The sequence below is a fragment of the Polypterus senegalus genome, chromosome 9 (genome assembly GCF_016835505.1).
Source record: "Polypterus senegalus isolate Bchr_013 chromosome 9, ASM1683550v1, whole genome shotgun sequence".
NCBI classification, from domain to species: domain Eukaryota; kingdom Metazoa; phylum Chordata; class Cladistia; order Polypteriformes; family Polypteridae; genus Polypterus; species Polypterus senegalus.
Genome location: NC_053162.1, coordinates 166692568 through 166714102, shown reverse-complemented (window position 1 = coordinate 166714102; position 21535 = coordinate 166692568). Strand labels below are relative to the sequence as shown.

Below are 21535 nucleotides of genomic sequence, written 5' to 3'. Positions count from 1 at the left end.
ACTGATTAGGAATCTGGTTGGAACAAAAACCTGCAGCCACAGGGGGTCCCCAGGGCCGACGTTGAGAACCCCTGTATTAAAACATGGCTTCCTGCAGAGGATGCTGTTTTTCTTTTATAATATCTTGGATTCGCTACTTATGGCTTCATGAGAGGGGTTGCTATTTTAATGTATAATATTTTAAATGATCTACTTATGGTATCCAGTATTTATCCACTCATTTATTACAGTTTGAATGATCCAATTATTGTTCTTAAACAAGATGCTGCGCTCATTTATTAAAAAATACTTTCTTCATGTAATGCCTTCTGCAGAGGAAGCTGCCCTCATTTATATTGTTTTCAATTCTCTGCCTGAAGACTCCTGCATCGGGCAGTCTTTGAATTTATTGCGTTTTGGATTCACACATGGCCAGAGGTTGTTGGTCTCATTTATGTTTTGGATTTTCTACTTGTAACCTCCTACAGAGGGCACCATTTTTTACTGCTTATCTGGGTCCAGGTCATGGGGGCAGCATTTTGAGCAAAGATGTCCAGATGCCCCTTTTCCCCACCATCTCTTACTCCAGGGGGATAATGAGGCATTCCCAGGCCAACTTGGGAGATATCATCTTTCCAGCGTGCCCCAGGTCTGCCCTGAGGTGTGGTTTGGACAGCAAGTGCCTCAGCGAACCGAACCCCACTGACTCTAGAAATATGGAATTTGACCTCTCTAAGGGCAAAAAGCTGGGAGGTAGAGAGGTACCATCAAGAAATAGTTTCGTATGGAACCAAATTCCTGGAGAAAGAGCGGATTGAACCCCACAGTGGGCGGATGTAGGTGCAAATATCATTGATAATATAATGAACTCTCCACCTATGACCTCTTTTATGGAGTGCTGCTCTCATTTACTACATTTTGAATGATCTACCTATTGGTGGCTGTAGGAGGTGTCAGTTTCTTTTATTCCGAATTTTGCATATATAGTGCTAGTATTAGTAGTGCACAGAGTGTAGTAAGATTCCTATTTGCATACTCAACTGACAGGCACCACATCCCCATTTTGTGGTGCCATGATAAAGAATAATGAAGTAAAATGCATAACCTTATATAAATTAGTACATGTGATAGATCTGCTACCAATGATCTCCTATACTGTAGAGGATGCCCCTCTCTTATTTAAAATATTCCGGTTTCTCTGAACTCAGTGCTTAAAGAAACCCACCATTGGTCTTCTTTCTGCCCACGTGGGTCCCTGAGAGGCCAACAAGCTTGCCAGTTGCACAAACATCAAAACGCTAGCGTAAAGCAGGAGTGTCGATCAGTTTTTCTCTCCCAGAAGAGTTTTGTTCAGTGACTCAACTGTACAATAATTTACAAGGCAAAGCAGAGCCTGTCCATCAGCCGAGGTCTACACTAGGGACCCTGCCTGGCTCTGAGCTGGCACCATCACTGGGATCCCACCCATGCGCATGATATTAGAAGACGTGACAGTAGAAGTGAGGACTGGTGCCCGTGGTGTCTGTGGCTGGGCACCGTCAGTTCTGGGCACAGTGTTTCCATTGGCAGTAGGAATAGTGGATGAATATTCACTTGTTTGCTGAAGGGTGTTATGGTGGTATCCTGGTAAGCCATGCATGCTCACTGCGACACCCGGCGGTAGATGGGAGGGCCTGTATCCCATTGTGCTGCCCGTTGCAGTGATGATAGAGGCTGTGTCTGAGAGTGGCTTCTGTGGGTACTGGTGAGAGGTTGTGGTAATGGATGACAGGGTGCCATTCTTAGAAACAATGTCCGAGCCTGGGCCGTTCTTGGACCATGAGGCCCGCTTGGGTGCTTGGGCGTCCTCCCTATAAGTAGAAAAATGACAAAATGGCATTAGGGAAATTCACCTTAGCATATGAGTCAAGAATGTTCTTATCTTTTTCTGTTACTAAGTATGAATAATAGAAACTATCACTATGACACACGTTACGTATCCCAATCAATGGTATATATTAAAAATAGCAGCAGCCCTAGCACTGCCCCCTGCTGGTCACCACTCTTAACATCGGCCAGTTCTGATGAGGGTCCTCACACCATCACCCTCTGCTTCCTGTGTCTGAGCCAATTCTGCACCTTTCTGCACACCACACCCTGAACTGCCACTTCTTTTAGTTTGATGCCCAACCTCTCATGTGGCACCTTATTATCAAATGCTTTCTGAAACTCCAGATAAATAATATCATATGCACCACTCTGATTATATCCTTTTGTTGCTTCCTCATGGAATTTCAGCATATTAATGAAACGCGACCTTGTTACTTGGATCTGCTCAATCACTCTTTTTATATTACATCACAACATGCTAGCTTATAAAGCTCAACATGCTGAGGGCATCAAAGTTGTTTGCAGATCTGCGTGAGTCGTTGATGAAGAAATGTATTATTTAGTAAACAAAGTTATTTATCTATATCTATAATCGAAAAAAAATCTGAAAGTAAGGCAAACAGTCATACACAAAACAGACAAATCCAAAAAAGGCAAAAATGGTCTAAAAATGAGCAAAGGTTCTTTCACAGGAAACCTCTTGTGATTTTAAACTGCAAACCTCAAGAATGGTGTGACCACTACAAAGAGACCCTGAGGCGAACAGTCACTAAAGGCCTGTTGTCCACAAAATCACATAAAGTGGGAGAAGAAACCAACAAAACCTCTGGCCCAAATAAATAAAACCTCACTTAATCAATTGAAGAACAAATCCAATAAAGCAAATGAATCCAAAAATAACATTAGACACACAAAGATCTCCAAAAATGCAAAAGTAATCACATATCACAATTCTGAAGTAATCAAAGAATTTAAAATATTAAAATTAAATACTCTCCAAACAAAAGGGTATCCAAAAATGACCAAAACAAGCCCACAAAGGCAAAAAAAAAAAAAACTAAACAAACAAAATGAAAAGGATCAAAATAATCAGAATGAAAAAAAATCACAATATTTGGGAAAAGCAAGGCCAGGCAATAAGAGCAAGGAGAAGCTGGCTAATGTCGCAGCAAAGAGCCGGTGGCATATACTGATTGGGCTTCTTGAGATGCCACCTGAAGGCTCTCACTGTCATGTAGTTGTTATGAGACACAAGCTGCTGAGTGTACTGACTCGAGGCAGTCAGTTAAAGTGTTTTTAGAATAAAAGACTGAGAGGAAAGACAGAGTTCAAGAAACAAGGTGTAGGTCAAAACTGAAGTCAGACGCGCGATTGGCAAAGCCCAAGATGCTAACCAAAAAAGTCAAAAATGAACACACAAGAAGTCAAGTACCAAAAGTAGCATGAAGATTGCATACACAAATTAGTAGCTTTTATCAAATCTTGGATATCAAGGAACAGCTTGGGTGACCTTTATACTGGCACAAAGTCATCATTGCACTGTCCCAATGTATTGATTTCCAAGGAAATGGGTGACAACATAATGTGCATCGTCAAAACAAAATGATGTCTTGGCTAATGTTAAAAAGTGAGAAACTTTTCAGCAGTGTTTTAAATCAAGAAATCAATGCCAGACAAAGTTTCTCTGTGTATTAAAACCCCCAAAAAGGTGTATAATGTAATTTAAAAACACAGAGAATCCAGGAAAAATGATAGAAAATGTAAATCAAGAGACCAAGGATCATTGTGAGCAAAAAAACAAGAAGGTGACATGAAAAGCTAAGAGTTGTAGTCAAAAAGGGAAAGCGAGGGTCAAAAAATACTGGGAAGCAAAACAAACCCGAGCAACAATAACCAAAGTACAAGGCACAGACTGAAAGTGGAAGTTCAAAACCAGACTGTCCAAACCTGACATTGAGGTCTATTTGATAAGAAGCCAAATATCACTAAAAATGAGAGGCTTTTGTATCCACCGTAGAATAACCTGAAGTGACAATGCCATAATGTTTCTTTGTAGCAATGTGAGACATCAAGCAAGATGAGACGAATAACATAATGGCACGTAATTAATGAAAAACAAGATGGTAAATATTATCCATCCATCCATTTTCCAACCCACTGAATCCAAACACAGGGTCACAGGGGTCTGCTGGAGCCAATCCCAGCCAACACAAGGCACAAGGCAGGAAACAATCCCGGGCAGGGTTCCAGCCCACCGCAGGACACACACAAACACACCCACACAGCAAAGTCAATTTAGAATCGCCAATCCACCTAACCGGCATGTCTTTGGACTGTGGGAGGAAACCAGAGCACCTGCAGGAAACCCACACAGACACAGGGAGAACATGCAAACTCCACACAGGGAGGTAAATATCCATCCATCCATTTTCTAACCCGCTGAATCCGAATACAGGGTCACGGGGGTCTGCTGGAGCCAATCCCAGCCAACACAGGGCACAAGGCAGGAACCAATCCTGGGCAGGGTGCCAACCCACCGCAGGACACACACAAACACACCCACACACCAAGCACACACTAGGGCCAATTTAGAATCGCCAATCCACCTAACCTGCATGTCTTTGGATTGTGAAAGGAAACCGGAGCGCCCGGAGGAAACCCACACAGACACAGGGAGAACATGCAAACTCCACACAGGGAGGACCGGGGAAGCGAACCCGGCTCTCCTAACTGCGAGGCAGCAGTGCTCCCACTGCGCCACCGTGCTGCCCATATGGTAAATATTATGAATTTATTAATTTCAATTCAAACCATTAAACAAACAAAACAATTTGATTTTACACTTGATAAAACCTTAGCAATGCAAAAACACAAAAACAGAAAGGTATAATACAATAGTGAGGAAAGAGGCTGGGACAAAATTACTTGCAAAATTTACAAACAACACTTAAAAAAAGATACAATTCTACGAATACCTACATGAGATGCAAAACTCAGTGATTCCAGGAACAGAGGCAAAGGTCTAAAAACCCTAAGTTGTAGAAAGGGAAAAAGACTCTAAAACTACTCAGCAAAAGGGAGCTGTAGATATTCTGCTGCAAAGGTAATTGAACACACAGCATCTGAACAAAGTGCCATCTGAACTTCACCAGTTTATGTTCCCTCCCACTCTGTCATGTGACTGCTGCATAGTAAGTATTGCATAGCAACAGGAAGAGATAAGAGCCAATCCCAGACATGACATTATGGCTAGGGGCGGTCCCAGCCGTATGCCAACATAGACATTTATGCTCGTGTCTATTATACAAGTAGTAAGAACCTTAACTATCACCTCTGCTGCTACTCACATACTGTAACTAGGACAGCATATACATGCCTTAATGGAACCTTAAGGGTATCATTGTACCCTGAAGTCAGCAGGAAATGATATCACACTGGTTAGATTTACTCTACTAAATGAGCTGGATTGTATTGGCCTCTTAATCCCCATATCAACTTGGATTTTGGGGTCTTAGTCCCCAGAAAGGACAGGCTTGGATATGATTCACCAAGCCTGGGCCATGAAACCTTGATGAAACATGGCTAGGTGATTCAAGCAGACCATCTCAAGGTATAGCACAAAAATCACTCCTTGGACTGGGGCACTGGCAATCACCGAGTGCTACTTGGATTCCAAAGTCCTTACATTCAAGATCTCTCACTAAACACTCAAACAAGCATCAACAACAATGAGTGATATCCTCACAATCTCCACTTACTTAATATCATTGGCCATTTCCTCTTCTGCATCCCGGCGGCGCTTCAAATATAAGCCAAGGAAGATGAGTGCAGCCAGCAGAAGAAGCAAGACACTAACTACAGCACCAGCGATCACTCCGGAGCTCACCGCTGTTGAGACAATGAAAAAAAAAAACAAAGACAAAGGATTGTTTAGGCTACATTGGATAAAACTGGACATCACTGACCCCAGCTTTGGCAGGAATAGGCCATTTTACTGTTCATGTGTTCCTCATACTCCAAACCAAAAACCATAAGGAGTACTCAACTGGTGCTCCTGTGAGTTCTGTGTACCACCTGGTGGTCATCCATGAAATGCAACATAGGCACCTCTTACTACCCTAAGTAAAAAAAACAGAAACACCCTATGTCCTTGTCTGGTCGTCTAATTCTGGGGTTCTGTAGTCTAATCCAAACTAACACACGAGTATACAACTACTGTACAGAGCTGCACAACAGTTAGAGAGGTGAGAGACAGACAGAGACATGCTGATGGTGACACAGTGTGACAGATAAGATACAAAGGCAGTGACCAAAAAAGAGAGAAATCCAGAAAGTCAGTATGGAAACGGAGAGGACATCTAAGGGACAGACGGATATACAGTGGATTCAGAAAGTGTTCAGACCCCTTCAGTATTTTACAGTTCGTCATGTTGCAACCTTATGCTAAGGTTATTTAAATTTGTTTTTCTCTGTTTCAAGCAACACCGAATACCCCAGAATGGCAAACCAAAATGAGTACTCTAGACATTTTGACAAATGTATTAAAAATAAAAAACATGAAATCTCACTTGACATAAGTATTCAAACAGTTTACTCAATTTTAGTTGAAGCTTCTTTATTCGTGATTCCAGCCTGGAGTGGGTTTGATTCTTCTCAGGTCTGATGTGACTAGCTTCACACACCTGGATTTGAGGATATTGCTGCCATTCTTCTCTGCAGATTTTCTGAGGCTCTGGCAAGTTGCATGAAGATTGTGAGTGGACAGCCATTTTCTGGTCTCTTCAGAGATGATTGATTTAGATCAAGTCCTGTCTCTGGCTGAACAACTCTAGGACATTTCCAGAGTTGTTCCTAAGATACTCCTGTGCTGTCTTCTCTTTAGGCTCAGACCCAATGTTCTGTTGGATGGTGAATCTTCAGCCCAGTCTCAGGTCCAGAACTCTCCTTCCAGAAATGTGCATTATGGATACCTCTGAACATTTCTCTACTCAGCTTTCCCTCAACCATGTTAAGTCTTTCAGTCCCTGCTGGTGAAAAACAAATCCTCGGCATGATGCTGCCTCCACAATGCTATATTGCTGTAATAGTATTATACAGATGCTGAGTGGTGCCTGATTTCATACAGACATGACACTCATCTTGGTTTCTTCGGACCATAGAACCTTGTTTCTCAAAGTACGAGAAGTTCATTTGTTGCCTTTTCGAGAACTCCAAGTGGGCTGCCTGGCCACTCTGTCATAAAGCCCAGATCGGTGGTGTGTTGCAGTGATGGTTGTCCTTCTGGATGTTTCTTCCATCTCCGGTTTGCTGGAGCTAATCCAGAGTGACCTTTGTCTTCTTTGTCACATCTCTTACCATGGTCCTACTCCCATGACTGATGTGTCTAGCCAGGTGGAGTCATGGCTGTTTCAAACTTTTACCAGCTAAGAGTTATGAAGGCCACTGTACTCTTGGCTGACCCTCAGTGCTGCAGGAATTCTTTTGTAGCATTTCCCAGATCTGTGCCTCGGCACAATTGTGTCTCTAAGCTTTGCATATAATTCCTTTGACCGCATGGCTTGGTTTTTGCTTAGCTGTGTGATTTTCTATAGACAGGTGTCACGTCCTAATCCTAATCACGTCCATTCAGTTGAATAGATGGAGCAACATCTCAGCGATGATCCTCAAAATCAAACACATCTGAGACATATTACAAGTGGGGAAGCAAAGGGTCTGATGCTTTTGTCAATATTATATTTAAGGTTTTCTTTTTAAATACATTTGCAATAATTTCTAAAATCTTGTTTTTGCTTTGTCATTCTTGGGTATTTATTGAATGTTGCTTGAAAAGGAGAAAATGTAATTAAATGATTTTAGAAAAAGACTGAAAAAAAGCAAAATGTGAACAAAAGGGTCTGAATACTTTCTGAAGGCACAATATAAATTAAATACTGATGCATATACAGCATGGGTACTAAGAATTCTGTACATAGAGAGAGAATGAGAAGCACCATATTATAGATAGATAGATAGATAGATAGATAGATAGATAGATAGATAGATAGATAGATAGATAGATAGATAGACAATTGACAGGCGTTCATGCAGATGCTATTGATCTGCAGTCATGCAAAGATAAAGATTGAATACGTACGTGCAGAAACCTCCAGATTGATATAGCAGGACTCAGTGCCAGCTGTGTTTGAAGCATCACATACATACTTTCCCGACATTTCTTTCGTCAGATTGGTCAGCAGCAGAGTCCCTTTCACAGAGTCTACAAGTGTACAAAGAGAATTAGATGTTAATTATGATCTGGACACCCCAATAGGTATTGATGAAGGTGGGCAACTATTGAGAAGCAAGCTGCTTGACCTTTGACACTCTTTTTTGTGTCACTTTGACCAGTGTTCTTTACCCTCCCTCTAAGCGGTCCTCACTTCATGCAGGTGACAAGCTGAAACTCAACCATCTACAGCTCTCCAGAAATATAATGACTTGAATATTTTTTTTTCAAATCTCTCTATTGTATTAAAAAAAGTTTTTCGCCATATCCACGATATTCAGCCTTGACCAATCCCCCCCACTCCGCTTGCCCAATCATTACTCCTACTTCGCACATCTTCTCTCTGTACCACCCTGCGACTCTCTCAGTGCTAACTCACCCTTTAACTCAGTCGGTTATTATAATGGCAGGGCGGAAAAGCAAATTATCTATCCAAGAGCGTTGAATTTTAGCGTTTTTCAAGAGCTAATAAAGAATGTCAAAAAATGGAAAATGAACAAACAAGAGCTGCATCTAATAAAAATCAAGAACAAGAGAATCGTCCAATAAACGAAAAAGAGAAAAAATATCCCGAACAATATGTGAACTGAAATGCAAAAAGGAAACGTTTATAGAATGAAAGTTAGAGGGTAAAGTAATTCATAATAATGTTTTTGACGATGCGTTCATTTAATTTTTTTTTTTTTACTTTTTATTGCTATGTTTTACTTTTTTTACTTCTACTTTTTTTCTTTTTACTACGTTGTATTATTCATAGGTATTTAACATAGACAGTTGTAGTGAAATACGCAAGTAACTGTTTTCCTATCTATAATAACTAAGCACCAAACCGTCTTCCTCCCGAGCCCCGCATACTCTTCTCTATACCACCTCTTTAAATACAATCGCTTTCTCTCACGGAGGAGCGCCCCGACGCCCTTCGAGAGGCTCAGCAGCGAAACAGCAGACACCCGGCGCCCGCCCCCGGGATTGATGAGTTTATCGAGTAGTGGGCGGAGCCTCCTAGGATTTTATGAAATAAAGATTATTGCATCAGTATAAAGGTATTGATGACTTTGTCGCAACGTTTATTATGAAAATACTACTGTTCTCTAAGTAACTCAACAAGCCTTACTTTAACCGTGCTTGCTGCTAAAGTTGCTAAATAACTGCAATGAATCTTTAATATACAGTATTTTGTTATAGGACTTGATGTATATATACAATTTAGAAAACATTTGTAGGAAGCTTTAAATGATGCTTGTTTTAATAGATGTTATATTCCATTAATATTATATGACTAATATTATTTTTAAAAGTAGTTTGCAACAGCACTGCATATAAAAGGCTCCATAGCAGGGGTCCTCAATGTTTATTCCCCTGTTTACCCCACGGAAGTGTTTCTCAACCTTTAAGTATTTGCGACCCGAGTTTTCATAACAGTTTTAATCGCGCCCCCCTAACGTTTTTTTGAAAGGAGCCCACTAATACCAATTTGTTCTTTTTTAATTAATGATATATCATAGATGCATATTTTATTATACCTACTTAACTTTTATCAACATTTATCTAACTCTATATTTATTTTTCTAGTATCAGAATGTAGTTTAAGTTAATTTGTTTTGGTTTCAATAGATGTATTTTTCATATTTTCGATTCTTGTTTTTTTTTTTCACATCTTCGCGCCCCTTTTTTGTTACTTTGAGCCCCCCCATGGGGCCCGCCCCACAGTTTGAGAACCACTGCCCCATGGCAATTTTTGAAAGCTATTCAACCCCTACCTTGTTTTATTCAGCAATTTGAGTTTATATTTCTACCATAATAATGGGATCAACAAAGGAGAAATTTAAGATACTGTTTTTCACATTTTTATTTTATGTTCAAAGAACAATAACAATAGCACATAGTAATGCTATTTCACAAAACAGGTCTACTTCAGATTTTTCTCTCAATTTTTGAGCAAATTTACACCCAGTTGGAACACCTGCTCTGTATTATGTAAAATAAATATTATTTGACATTAACTTGAAAAATGCTTTTTTGCAGTGGTCATTATGAATCTTACAATATAACAGAATTCTTACTTAACTGATACAAATCACAGTGTGAGTAATGCTCATGGTAGATAAAGACCACTAACTGCACGTTGGCACAGCAGAGCTCTAAAGCACTGGAGATTGGATTCAAAAGTCAGTCTGTTTGCTTCTTGTATGCTTCTTCTTGTCCATGCAGACTCTCCTTTGGGCTCTCCTGGTGTCCTCCAACATCCCCTAACACAGCAGCTTAGGTTAACAAACTGACCTGGTAAGAGCAACTGTGGGCGTGTGCCATCTCACCTGTGGTTGGCTGCAGCATTGAGCCAGATTAGCTGGGAGAAGTACCCACTCGTATGTCGATGTAATGGAAGAAGCATGTTTCAAAAAATGGATGGTTGTCATTTATGTAATTATTGAACTGTTTTGCAATAGGGTGTAATAAGAATGGCACCACGCAAAAAAAATATTGAATGGTTTGTTTGTAAAGTGCTTCATGAATATAACCACTATGAATGAGATATATCAAATAAAGATACATTTCTGATAGAGCTCATTTTGATAGACAGTATAATAGTTTTATTATTGGCTTGGTCAGTGTCCCCGTGGAGTCTGCATGTTCTCCATAGGTTTCTGTCAGCTTTTTCTTACTGCACTCCCATTTCTCTCCTATGCATGTTAGGTTAGCTGGTGTCTCTAAACTGGCCTGGTCTGAGTGAGTCTGAGAGTCTGATTATGCCATGTTATGGACTGGCACCTGTTCCAAGGTTAGTTCATGGATTATTAACAATGCTGCTGGGAGGCTCTGGCTTCTCAAAGCCCCATAAATGAAGTGAATTGGTTTCCAAATAGACAGATGGATGATTGATACAAATTTGTAAAGGACATTATATCATAAAGATCACTGCAGAATATAAATTGATACAACTTTGTATAGTGTTTACTGATAATAGTCATCAAGGACAGCATTACATAATACAATGATTATTTTATCAACAGTAATTTTCAAGTTAAAATGTGGTAAGAAATCATGAATGGAAGTTCATAATACAAAGAATCTTTGTGAGATAACAAGCTATGAAATGCTGTGTTTAAAGGTTTTTAGTACCTTTAGTGCAGATTGTGCCATTTAAAACAAGAAACAAATGATTATACCTACCAATACAGTTACAATATCTTTCAAAATGTGTTTACAGCTCTAAATCTAAAGTCTGTTAAAAAAAACATTTTATAAAAATATAAAACAGTTAATCTGGCCACAAGAGTGTGGATTTTAGGTGATTGGCATGTAGGAGGAGGTTTGGGTGGGCAAAACGAGGATTAAATTCTAGAAGAAAATAAATTCTAGAAACATTACAATTTAGATTATTCTCCCCTTTAAAATCCTTCTCACATATCCGTATGGCTGAAAAATTCAAGGCCAACAGCTGACTGCATTGTCAACAGTGCCACCTGCTGGATGTGAGAAGAAACTGTAAAGGGGAAGCTGCGCAGGGGACACACGTCACAACTGCAAAGGGGAATCGGGAGACTTCCTCCAAAACAAAGCCAGAAACAGGTGAACTAATCACATCTAACCTTACCCAAGTACCCCAGGATTAGCTGGGGCTGGGGACAGGTCCTCCAGGCTGCGAGCAGAAGTGGGGGAAAGCAAGAAAAAATTAAAAAAGCGTAAGAAACGCATGACATGCTGGCAAGTGGGCTCAGCATGGAAGGTGGAAGAACCCAGAGAAATTAACAAGAAACAGCAGTGAAAATTTATACTTATTTATTTTTTACTCATAACTACTCTCACCACCATTTACTGCATTATTTGTGTACTGGGTGTTTGGTGGATGCCTTTATTCTTTGGAGATATATAAGAGTAGGAGATGTTACAAATGCTTGCAGATGTTCCTTTACAGACAGAGCACAGGTAGGTCAAGTGAGACTGAGATGGAAAATTAACTGGCAGCGAAACAAGACCCCTAAAGAAAAAGACAAAAAGAGCACTATAATATGGATACTGCAGATGGATAGATCGGTGTGAAAGGCGCTATATAATAGGTACATCTACATTAATCAGTCCTGCGGGTATCACAATGCAGGAGGGAGCATGGAAACTCTTTGGATCATCTGGGATTAGAACTGAGGGCTTCAGATCCTTTTTGCCTTCTGAATACCAAGACCTTCTGACCTTATCTCAGGCTCTGAGAATGTGGCAGTCAGGCCAAAGAACAACATGGGAAATGGCTATCACCTGATCTGAGTTGTGGAAAGTTGAGCTCTTTTGCATGACATTCTTGATACAGTTTGCCTAAGGGATCCTGCCCAGTGCATCCACCTTTTTCTGCTGGGGCAAGGTTGCCTTTCTAGCATGCTCCTTGTTCCAGAGAAATGGGACCCTCAAGTACATCCTAAGCAGTTGCCTGAAAGCACTGAGTGAGGGGCACTATCGATACTGTCATGACCTGGTACTTAAGGTAATTGCACAAACCATCCGTCGTACCAAGGACCAAACCGAGTGCTTCAGACCAGTGAGGCAGGGGATTGCCTTTGTCGGAGCTGGGGAGAAGCCCAAACATCAGCTATGGGCAGTGGTGGGGCTATTGGGAAACAGTGCCTGATTAGCATTTAATGGGGAAGCAGTTTTGATTCCCAGACAACATTGCAGAGACCACCTTGAGGCCTGACATGGTCTTGTTGTCTGAAACTTCTGGGCAGGTGGTAGTTCTGGAACTTACAGTTCCTTGGGAGGACTGGATGGAAGAGAGCCAAGTACTTAGGGCTGGAACAGGAATTACACAGACAGGGGTAGCAAACATGGTGTGTGCCAGCAGAGGTGGGCTGCAGAGGCTTTGAATCTTTATGTCTATGTAAGACCTAAAGTCTTCTGGGTATAATAGGTGTGTGAAAGAGTAAAACCATCAGAACCATCTCAGAGGCAGCAAAAAAAAAAAGCCTCCTGAAGACTGTGGATTAAGAGGAAAGTACCATAGTCACTTGCTACCTGGGTACGTGCCAGGGACTGGTCACTTCTAATTGTGTCACCTGGGGGAAGGTGTCTGATGTTAAATGATCCCATCACTGATGAGATGTCCAAGTGCATCAATAGATGTAAAACCTGTCATTTTCTCATTGTCATAATCTCACACCGGTCACTTTGAAAGGCACTATATAAAAAGTGACACTACTGCTGTGTTTGTCAGGATGAGATGGGCACAATGGCAACTTATATCTGTCTTCAAGAAGGCCAGTTTCAGTCTTTGCATTTAAGTCCAAGTTATTGTCATGTGTATAATGTACGATTCAAAATCGTACTTTATTATTGGTTTAAAGGTTATCTTAAAATTTGATCATTCCTTAATGGCATTATATATAAAAAGGAATAACCGATGTCTACTGGTAGGAAGTGATTTCATGCTTAGTTCTGATGTTGAGACTAAATGTGAGGCTGAAAAAACCTCATCTTTGTTTCATATCCCATCTCTATCTAAAGTTATGCTGATAATGTAAAGACTGGGTGTCCGTAATAAAAGGCACTATATTAAGTGAAGGTTGATTGACTGCAAAATGTGTGAGCTTGTGTTGTCTTTTATGTAGATGATAGCCAGTTCTTTGAATTGTGATATACAGGGCGCACCTGAGAAGTGTGGGTAGGTGAGATTGATGGTAGTGTTAGGATTATCAATGGACACTATCACCTGCTTGAAGCTAAGAAATAAATATGGCTGACATATTATGAGGTGGAGGGTGCTGCGTTGTATGACTAGAAGATTAATTCTGTCAGAGAAGTTTCTGTGGGGTTGTAGATGAAGGTGTAGCCCATCTGTGAGTTGACTGTAGATCAAAAAGTGCACCAGGACTTGAAAACCTGACTATAAAAAAATTAGATACTCACCCTCCATTGTGGGAATGAAAATCTGAGAGGTCGGTGATGTCTTCTGCCAATGGTAGATCGGGACTGGCTTTCCAGAATTCGAGCGGCAATTCAGGGTCACAAAGCCACCCAGCACTGGCTCACCTGATGCAGTGCAGTCAGGGATGGACGGAGGGACTGTAGAAGAATCAGAGAAGCCAAATCAGTCTAGAACATTCCTGTCTTAATGTAGTGCTTTCTGGTCTGATTGCAAACCACTTGGCCTGAAGGTTTACTAGATGGAGATGGGCAACAAATGGAGCACAGTTATACTAGAGTGGGATCAAATATGGAACCTTAATGCACACAAAGTATCTGGAAGAGCTGAGAATCTAACCCATCAAGATCAGGCACACAATCTGAGTGGTGACCTAATGATTAAGGAGGTGAGCTAAAAATCAGACAGTCAGTCACCCTAATGGTCATATTGGCATGAAAATATCAACGTACATGACTAACTGCATGACTATTACAATGAATCACCTCATAAATTAACAAGCAAAACCAAAGTGGAGCGGCACTTGGCACACATCTTCACAAGACTGGGTCTGAATCCTGGCCTGGTCACTGTCTAAGTAGAGTTGCATGTGGCACATGTTTGCCTGGGTATTTCTCTGAATTCTCTGGTCTTCATCCAAAAGACATGCATGGTACTGGTACCTAAAAACTGGCTGCATATGAGTGTGTGAAGATTGACTGTTGGGATAGCCTTCAGCTCGAGGCCACCCTCAGCTGTGTTAAGGGGGTTTGATAACAGATAAAAGAGATAAAGAACCATCAACAACATATCAAATCCAGCCATCCATCCATTATCCAACCCGCTATATCCTAACTACAGGGTCGCGGGGGTCTGCTGGAGCCAATCCCAGCCAACACAGGGCGCAAAGCAGGAAACAAACCCCCGGGCAGGGTGCCAGCCCACCGCAGGGCACACACACACACACACACACATCAAGCACACACTAGGGACAATTTAGGATTGCCAATGCACCTTTGGACTGTGGGAGGAACCCGCAGGAAACCCATGCAGACACGGGGAGAACATGCAAACTCCACGCAGGGAGGACCCGGGCAGCGAACCTGGTCTCCGAACTGCAAGGCAGTTAATAATATATCGAACAATTATTATAAAAGTGAAGTTGAATAGATTGGACTCTGCAGCTGCATGAATAAAAGAAAAACTCAGGGAGGTCTAAAACGCTGAGATTAATCAAAATCTTGAAATGGAATTTAGGGACCTTCACAATACTTTACCTATACTTTGTGTATGAGAAAGTAAAAAAAGGGAAATGTAAGCACTTAGTCAAGTTAATAATGCTAATTAATAAATAAATTAGCTAATCAAATTGTCACTCAAGGAAACACTGAATTATAAACATAACACAAAGAAGAAGATTAACACTACTTTATAAATATGATATCTAACTACTGAAACAGTAAGAAAGTAAAAAGATAGATACATATGAATATACTGTATTATATATAATAGTGCCATTAATAATAATGAATTATATACAGGGCGGCATGGTGCCACAGTGGGTAGCGCTGCTGCCACGCAGTAAGGAGACCTGGGTTCGCTTCCCGGGTCCTCCCTGCGTGGAGTTTTCATGTTCTCCCCGTGTCTGCGTGGGTTTCCTCCCACAGTTCAAAGACATGCAGGTTAGGTGAATTGGCGATCCTAAATTGTCCTTGGTGTGTGTGTGTGTGTGTGCCCTGCGGTGGGCTGGCATCCTGCCCGGGGTTTGTTTCCTGCCGTGCGCCCTGTGTTGGTTGGGATTGGCTCCAGCAGACCCCCGTGTCTCTGTAGTTAGGATATAGCGGGTTGGATTATGGATGTAATTATATACTGTATTATGTATATTATTATTAATAATAGTATTATTATTTAAAGTATCCCAGGGCAAGACAGTTTTATGTGGCATGTCTATATATTATGTGCATATGTTTTAGGGGACTGTGTTTGTCATGTCATATTATTTTCTAACTCACTTAATCCTGAGCCGGGTTATGTGGGGCTAGAGCCAATCCCAGCAAGCATCAGGCACTAGGCAGGATAAATCCCATAACAGGGTGCCTGTCTATTACAGGGTGAACGCACTCAAACACACATCACACACACACACGCACACACACGCACATACACACACAGACTATGCTTGTATTAAGGAATTTCTGCACTATGTGATGTGTTTAAAGTGTCTACTTTCTGTAGTTTTATGTATGTCTATTGGCTTATATGTAATGTCTGTAGATTTCGTATAGGGTATGTGGGATGACAGCAGTGGTTGATACAACAATGGGTACAATGATCACCCCTGAAAAAAGCCATAGCTGTTTGAGTCTGATGATGTGGTCCACCACTCTGTAGAACAGCTGTTGCAGTGGCCATAATGCTGCTGCTCTCATCAGCCACTTTTTGAATGTGGGCCTGTACCACAAAAATGTCACCCTTTTTGCCCTGGGTGAAAGCCTAGTCAATATGAATTTCATTTCTTGATATAACCCTCTTTCACTTAATATTTAATATTTCTGCTGGAGTGGGCAGTGGTCCAACTTTAGTTTGGACCCTTCCCCACGACCTTACTGGCATGGGTGGCCCTACAAGGAATAGATAGATAGATAGATAGATAGATAGATAGATAGATAGATAGATAGATAGATAGATAGATAGATAGATGTGAAAAGCACTATATAATAGATAGATAGATAGATAGATAGATAGATAGATAGATAGATAGATAGATAGATAGATAGATAGATAGATAGATAGATAGATAGATAGATAGATAGAGTTGAGGGACACCACATAATGACTAAATGCTCCTTCCTCATGCTCCAGTCCTCTTTTGTTCTCGGCTCCAAGCAACATCAGATATATTTGGACATGTCCTCTTAATCCTAGAGTATCTCATTGATTGAAAGCTCAACAAACTCTTGGCACAGAAGGCAGGATGAACATACCTACAACATTAAGGCCAACTGAAAGTACATCAGTTTTCATTCCAGGGACTATAATATTGCAAGTGTACCGGCCAGAATCTTCCTCCATTGTTTTATTGATGAAGATGGAGACATTGGCGCTAGGCATCTTATGTACAAACCCTACTCGACTGCTGAACTGTGGGTCGCCATCGCTCTGCTGACCAATGGTGTATGACATCACTGAATTCACCTAAAAAAGAAAGAACAGAAAAAGTGATGCCAACAACAGACATCTTGAAGGCTGTGATCAGAGACAAGACTTGTAAGATGGATTGCTCATAAACAGTTGGATTCTGCAACTAATACAAAATCCTGGTGTGGTCTTCAAGCAGATTTTTAGGTAGACACTGTTACAGAATTCAAGAAATCTTTTACTAGCATTAATAAGAAGATGTTACACCACTTAATTAGATTAATATGTCACCTTTTAAAGAAACTTTGTATAACAAATGACAAAGCAATGTTACAATTCTTATTGACATAATTTCTAAAACTATCATCCAGTGCAGTTTTCACGTTCCCCAAAACACCACACACGTCTTTGTAATTTACTCAGCATCTCTATGGTTCTCTTTCTCAATAAAAACTTCTTATCATTTGTGTGAAATTTACCCATAAGCAGCTTGTATCTGTGCTCCTGTGTTGCTGAAGAATTGATTTTAAAATAACAGCTGGGATCCACTGTACCAGTTCCTTTCATAACTTGTAACACTTCAATCTTGTCTCCTTGTGCCCTCTATCTAACAGGTTCAGCTCTTTCCATCTCTCTCGACAGCCAATACCTCTCAGGTCCAGAATTGGCCCAGGTGCTCTTCTGTGGAGTGTTTCTAGTCCTGCTATGTCTCTTTTCATAATATGGAGACCAAAATTGGACTAAGTACTTGAAATGAGACCTCACTACTGCACTGCACAGTATAAGAATTACTTACACTCAATACATTGGATTGCGTAACCAGACATTTTATTGGCTTTCTTTATGACTTCTGGGGGTGAACATTAACCAGTCCTTCTCATAAAGTCTACTCCAGAATAGGACTAGGCATTGTATTTGCTACAGCAATGGAAAGCAGTATGTGGTGGGCACGGTGCTAACTGACTGTGGGGTGCATTTAAGTTAGATTCACATGGAACACCTTCAAGTGGACTCCATTCATCCCATTATGTTACTTCTGAAGACAGCTTGATCTTCCAGAACCTGTTTAGGGTGTCATGACCCATTAGCTGAATATAAGTTTTAGACATTTTATTCCATTTTTGTAATTAAACTTATCTTTAAAGTTGTGTTTTCACTTTATGTTATACAGTTATTTGTGTTGAAAAACTGCATCTAAATACTCTAAGGTTCTGTCTTTATTGTAACACACGAACAACACATGGCAAGAACAGGAGTGTTAGTGAACAGTCAGCATGGGATCAGATGAGGGGGTTGTGTTTTACTAAAATGCTGGAATTTTAAAGGAACAAAGCGATACAATCAGAGTGGAGCATGTGATATTATTTATCTTGACTTTCAGAAAACATTTGATAAAGTGTCTCATGAGGGGTTGGCCATCAGAATAAAAAAATGGGAGTGTGTAGGTGGGTGCAGAATTGGTTGAAACACAGGATGCAGAGGGTGATGGCGCCAGGAATTAGAATTGGCTGATTTTAAGACTGGTGTCCCCCATATTTTTAATATATAAATAATTTGGATATGAAACTTATATGTAGGGCGGCACGGTGGCGTAGTGGTAGCGCTGCTGCCTCGCAGTTAGGAGACCCGGGTTTGATTCCTGGGTCCTCCCTGCGTGGAGTTTGCATGTTCTCCCCGTGTCTGTGTGGGTTTCCTCCGGGCACTCCGGTTTCCTCCCACAATCCAAAGGCATGCAGGTTAGGTGGATTGGCGATTCTAAATTGGCCCTGGTGTGTGCTTGGTGTGTTTGTGTGTGTCCTGTGGTGGGTTGGCACCCTGCCCAGGATTGGTTCCTGCCTTGTGCCCTGTGTTGGCTGGGATTGGCTCCAGCAGAACCCCATGACCCTGTGTTCGGATTCAGCGGGTTGGAAAATGGATGGATGGATGGAACTTATATGTAAACATCTACGATTGGAAGTGTGTGGGTCTGTCTGTCCAACCCAGAAGTCCAAGGCGGCCCAGAAGTGCGAGGCTACAGCATGAAGCTCAAAGAGCTGGCAAGGCGGCCCCAAGTTAACGAGTCTGAAAGAAGAACGAAGTATGAGGCTACAGCATGAAGCTGAAAGAAAGTGACTCTGTCACCAAAGTGAAAGTGCCGGAGAAAAACAAATGAAGAGAAACTTGCTTAGCTGCTGATAGACATGGGGGGCGAGCACATCAGCAAAATGGAACCATCTACTCTGCATTTAATTTTTCTGACGATTTCAATAGTTTTTAGAAACCTGGCCTTTTTACAGCACAGGCCTACACAGCCAGTATAAAACAACAAGATTCCAAGAATGGTGGATTGGCATATAATCTTGAATCAGTTGAATCACTACAGAGGGACTTGGACATCATACAGTCTTGAGCAGGTCTGAGGCAGATGAAGTTTAATGTTAATAAATGTAAAGTATTACATGTAGGAAGTAAAAATGTTAGTTTTGAATACACAATGGGTGGTCTGAAAATCGAAAATACACCTTATGAGAAGGATTTAGGAGTCATAGTGGACTCTAAGCTATCGACTTCCAGACAGTGTTCAGAAGCCATCAAGAGTGACTTGGACAGCATACAGGCTTGGGCAGATTTGTGGCAGATCAAATTTGATGTCACTAAATGTAAAGAATTACATGTGGGAAGTAAATATAGTACATTTGAAAACACAATGGAAAGTCTGAAAATTGAAAGTCCACCTTATGAGAATGATGTGGGAGTCGCAGTGGACTGGACAATTGCCAGACCGTGTTCAGAAGCCATTAAGAAGGCTAACAGAATGTCAGGTTATATAGCGCCTTGATGTATGGAGTACAAGTCACAGGAGGTGACGCTCAAGGTTTATAACGCACTGCTGAGGCCTCATCTGGAGTACTGGGTGCAGTTCTGGTCTTCAGGCTACAAAAAGGACATAGTAGCGCTGTAAAAAAGTCTGAAGAAGAGAGACTTGGCCGATTCTGCAGTTTCAGGGCTACAGGGGATGAGTTGTGTGAAACAATTAAAAGAGCTGAGCCTTCTCAGGTTAAGCAAAAGGGCATTAAGAGGAGACGTGAGTAAAGTGTTTCACATTATTTCTTCACACAGAGAACCACAGACCCGATGAATGAGTGGCCAGGTGGTGTGGCAGACAGTTGGACTTTAACTCGACTTGATGTTATTTTGGAAGAATTAAATGGACTTGGTGAGCTTTGTTGGGCTGAATGGCCTGTTCCCATCCAAATCTTTCTTACGTAAAACAATAAAAGTTCAAGGAGATACATACAGTGTTTTAACAAATCTTCACTCCTTGGAAGACCTCACATTTTATTTTTATACTTATAATTTTCCGTCTCAGTGGATTAGATTGGGCTTTTTTGACACTGATCAACAGGAAAAGACTCTTTAATGTCAAAGTAAAGACAGAAAGAAATGTAATCATTTCCAAGGGTTGAATATTTTTTTTTTTTTACGCACTCTACTTGCCTGACTCATTTATCCAAGGTGATTTACACATTTTTACCAATGGAGTGCAGACAGATTCAGTGACCATGTGTCACAAGTGCAAACTGAAATCGCAGCCTTGGAGTTTAAAGTCCCCTGCCTTAGCCATCAGATTATATCACCTGCCTACATTCTACAGAGACAACCAATTTGCAGAGAATTATTTAACTGACTGCTTTGGGTGAGAAAGTGTGGCAGCGGTGGGATCTCAAACCCCATCCTTGGGAACTCAAGGCCAATTCATTCAGCTTACGAGAAAAATGTCTTGCTGTAAGTTGCTCTGCTCCTGAGCCCTCTTGGAACTCTTCAGGACGCTGATCACTGTACGAGGTGTGAACTTCTTTGAACGTGTGAACTGTACTTTTACTATTTCCAAAAGAGCCACAGCCAGTCTTCCAGGGTCCTCTTTTTGAGTGGGCTGAAATGTATTCTTTGCTATGCAGCTTTGCTCTCTGGTATTTCATGGCATTAATAAAAGCAGAATCCCTTAGCTTTTGGCTAAAGGGTAATCATTAAGAAAACAGAAAAATGTTATTCAGAAATCTTTTTTATTTGTTTTTTTAATCTTTTTGGGAACGTCATTCATTCAATGCCCACTATACCCGGAAAACAGGTGCTAAACAGACTAACCTGACTGGTCGTTGAAGACAAGAAGTTCCAGGTCACAGTCATTTTGCTGAGGTCAGAGATGAACTTGGATGAGACCGGCAGGATTGCTGTCCGTCCCTTTACTACAATAATGGTTTCTTCGGCTTTCATCTTACCTGTAATAAAACAACATGGAGAGACTTGAATGAGAGGTGTGCACCATAAACAAGAAGTAAGCTTAGTCACCATCAGAAATGGGAGTTCAGATGGTCGCCTTAGTCCAGGACATATTGAAGTGGATGGTCCCTCAAGGA

General features: G+C 41.0%; 1 protein-coding gene across 1 annotated transcript in view; it reads right to left on the bottom strand.

The window, feature by feature from the left end:
- Positions 1-21535, bottom strand: part of LOC120535937 (endothelial cell-selective adhesion molecule-like) — a 133446-nt gene continuing 111911 nt past the window's right edge. The window contains exons 2-7 of the mRNA XM_039764147.1: positions 21264-21397; positions 16985-17195; positions 14006-14161; positions 7982-8104; positions 5607-5736; positions 1-1829 (exon numbers count right to left, since the gene is read on the bottom strand). Coding sequence (XP_039620081.1) covers positions 1391-1829; positions 5607-5736; positions 7982-8104; positions 14006-14161; positions 16985-17195; positions 21264-21397 — 1193 coding nt within the window. The 3' untranslated portion in view covers positions 1-1390. The remainder of the gene's footprint in view (positions 1830-5606; positions 5737-7981; positions 8105-14005; positions 14162-16984; positions 17196-21263; positions 21398-21535) is intronic.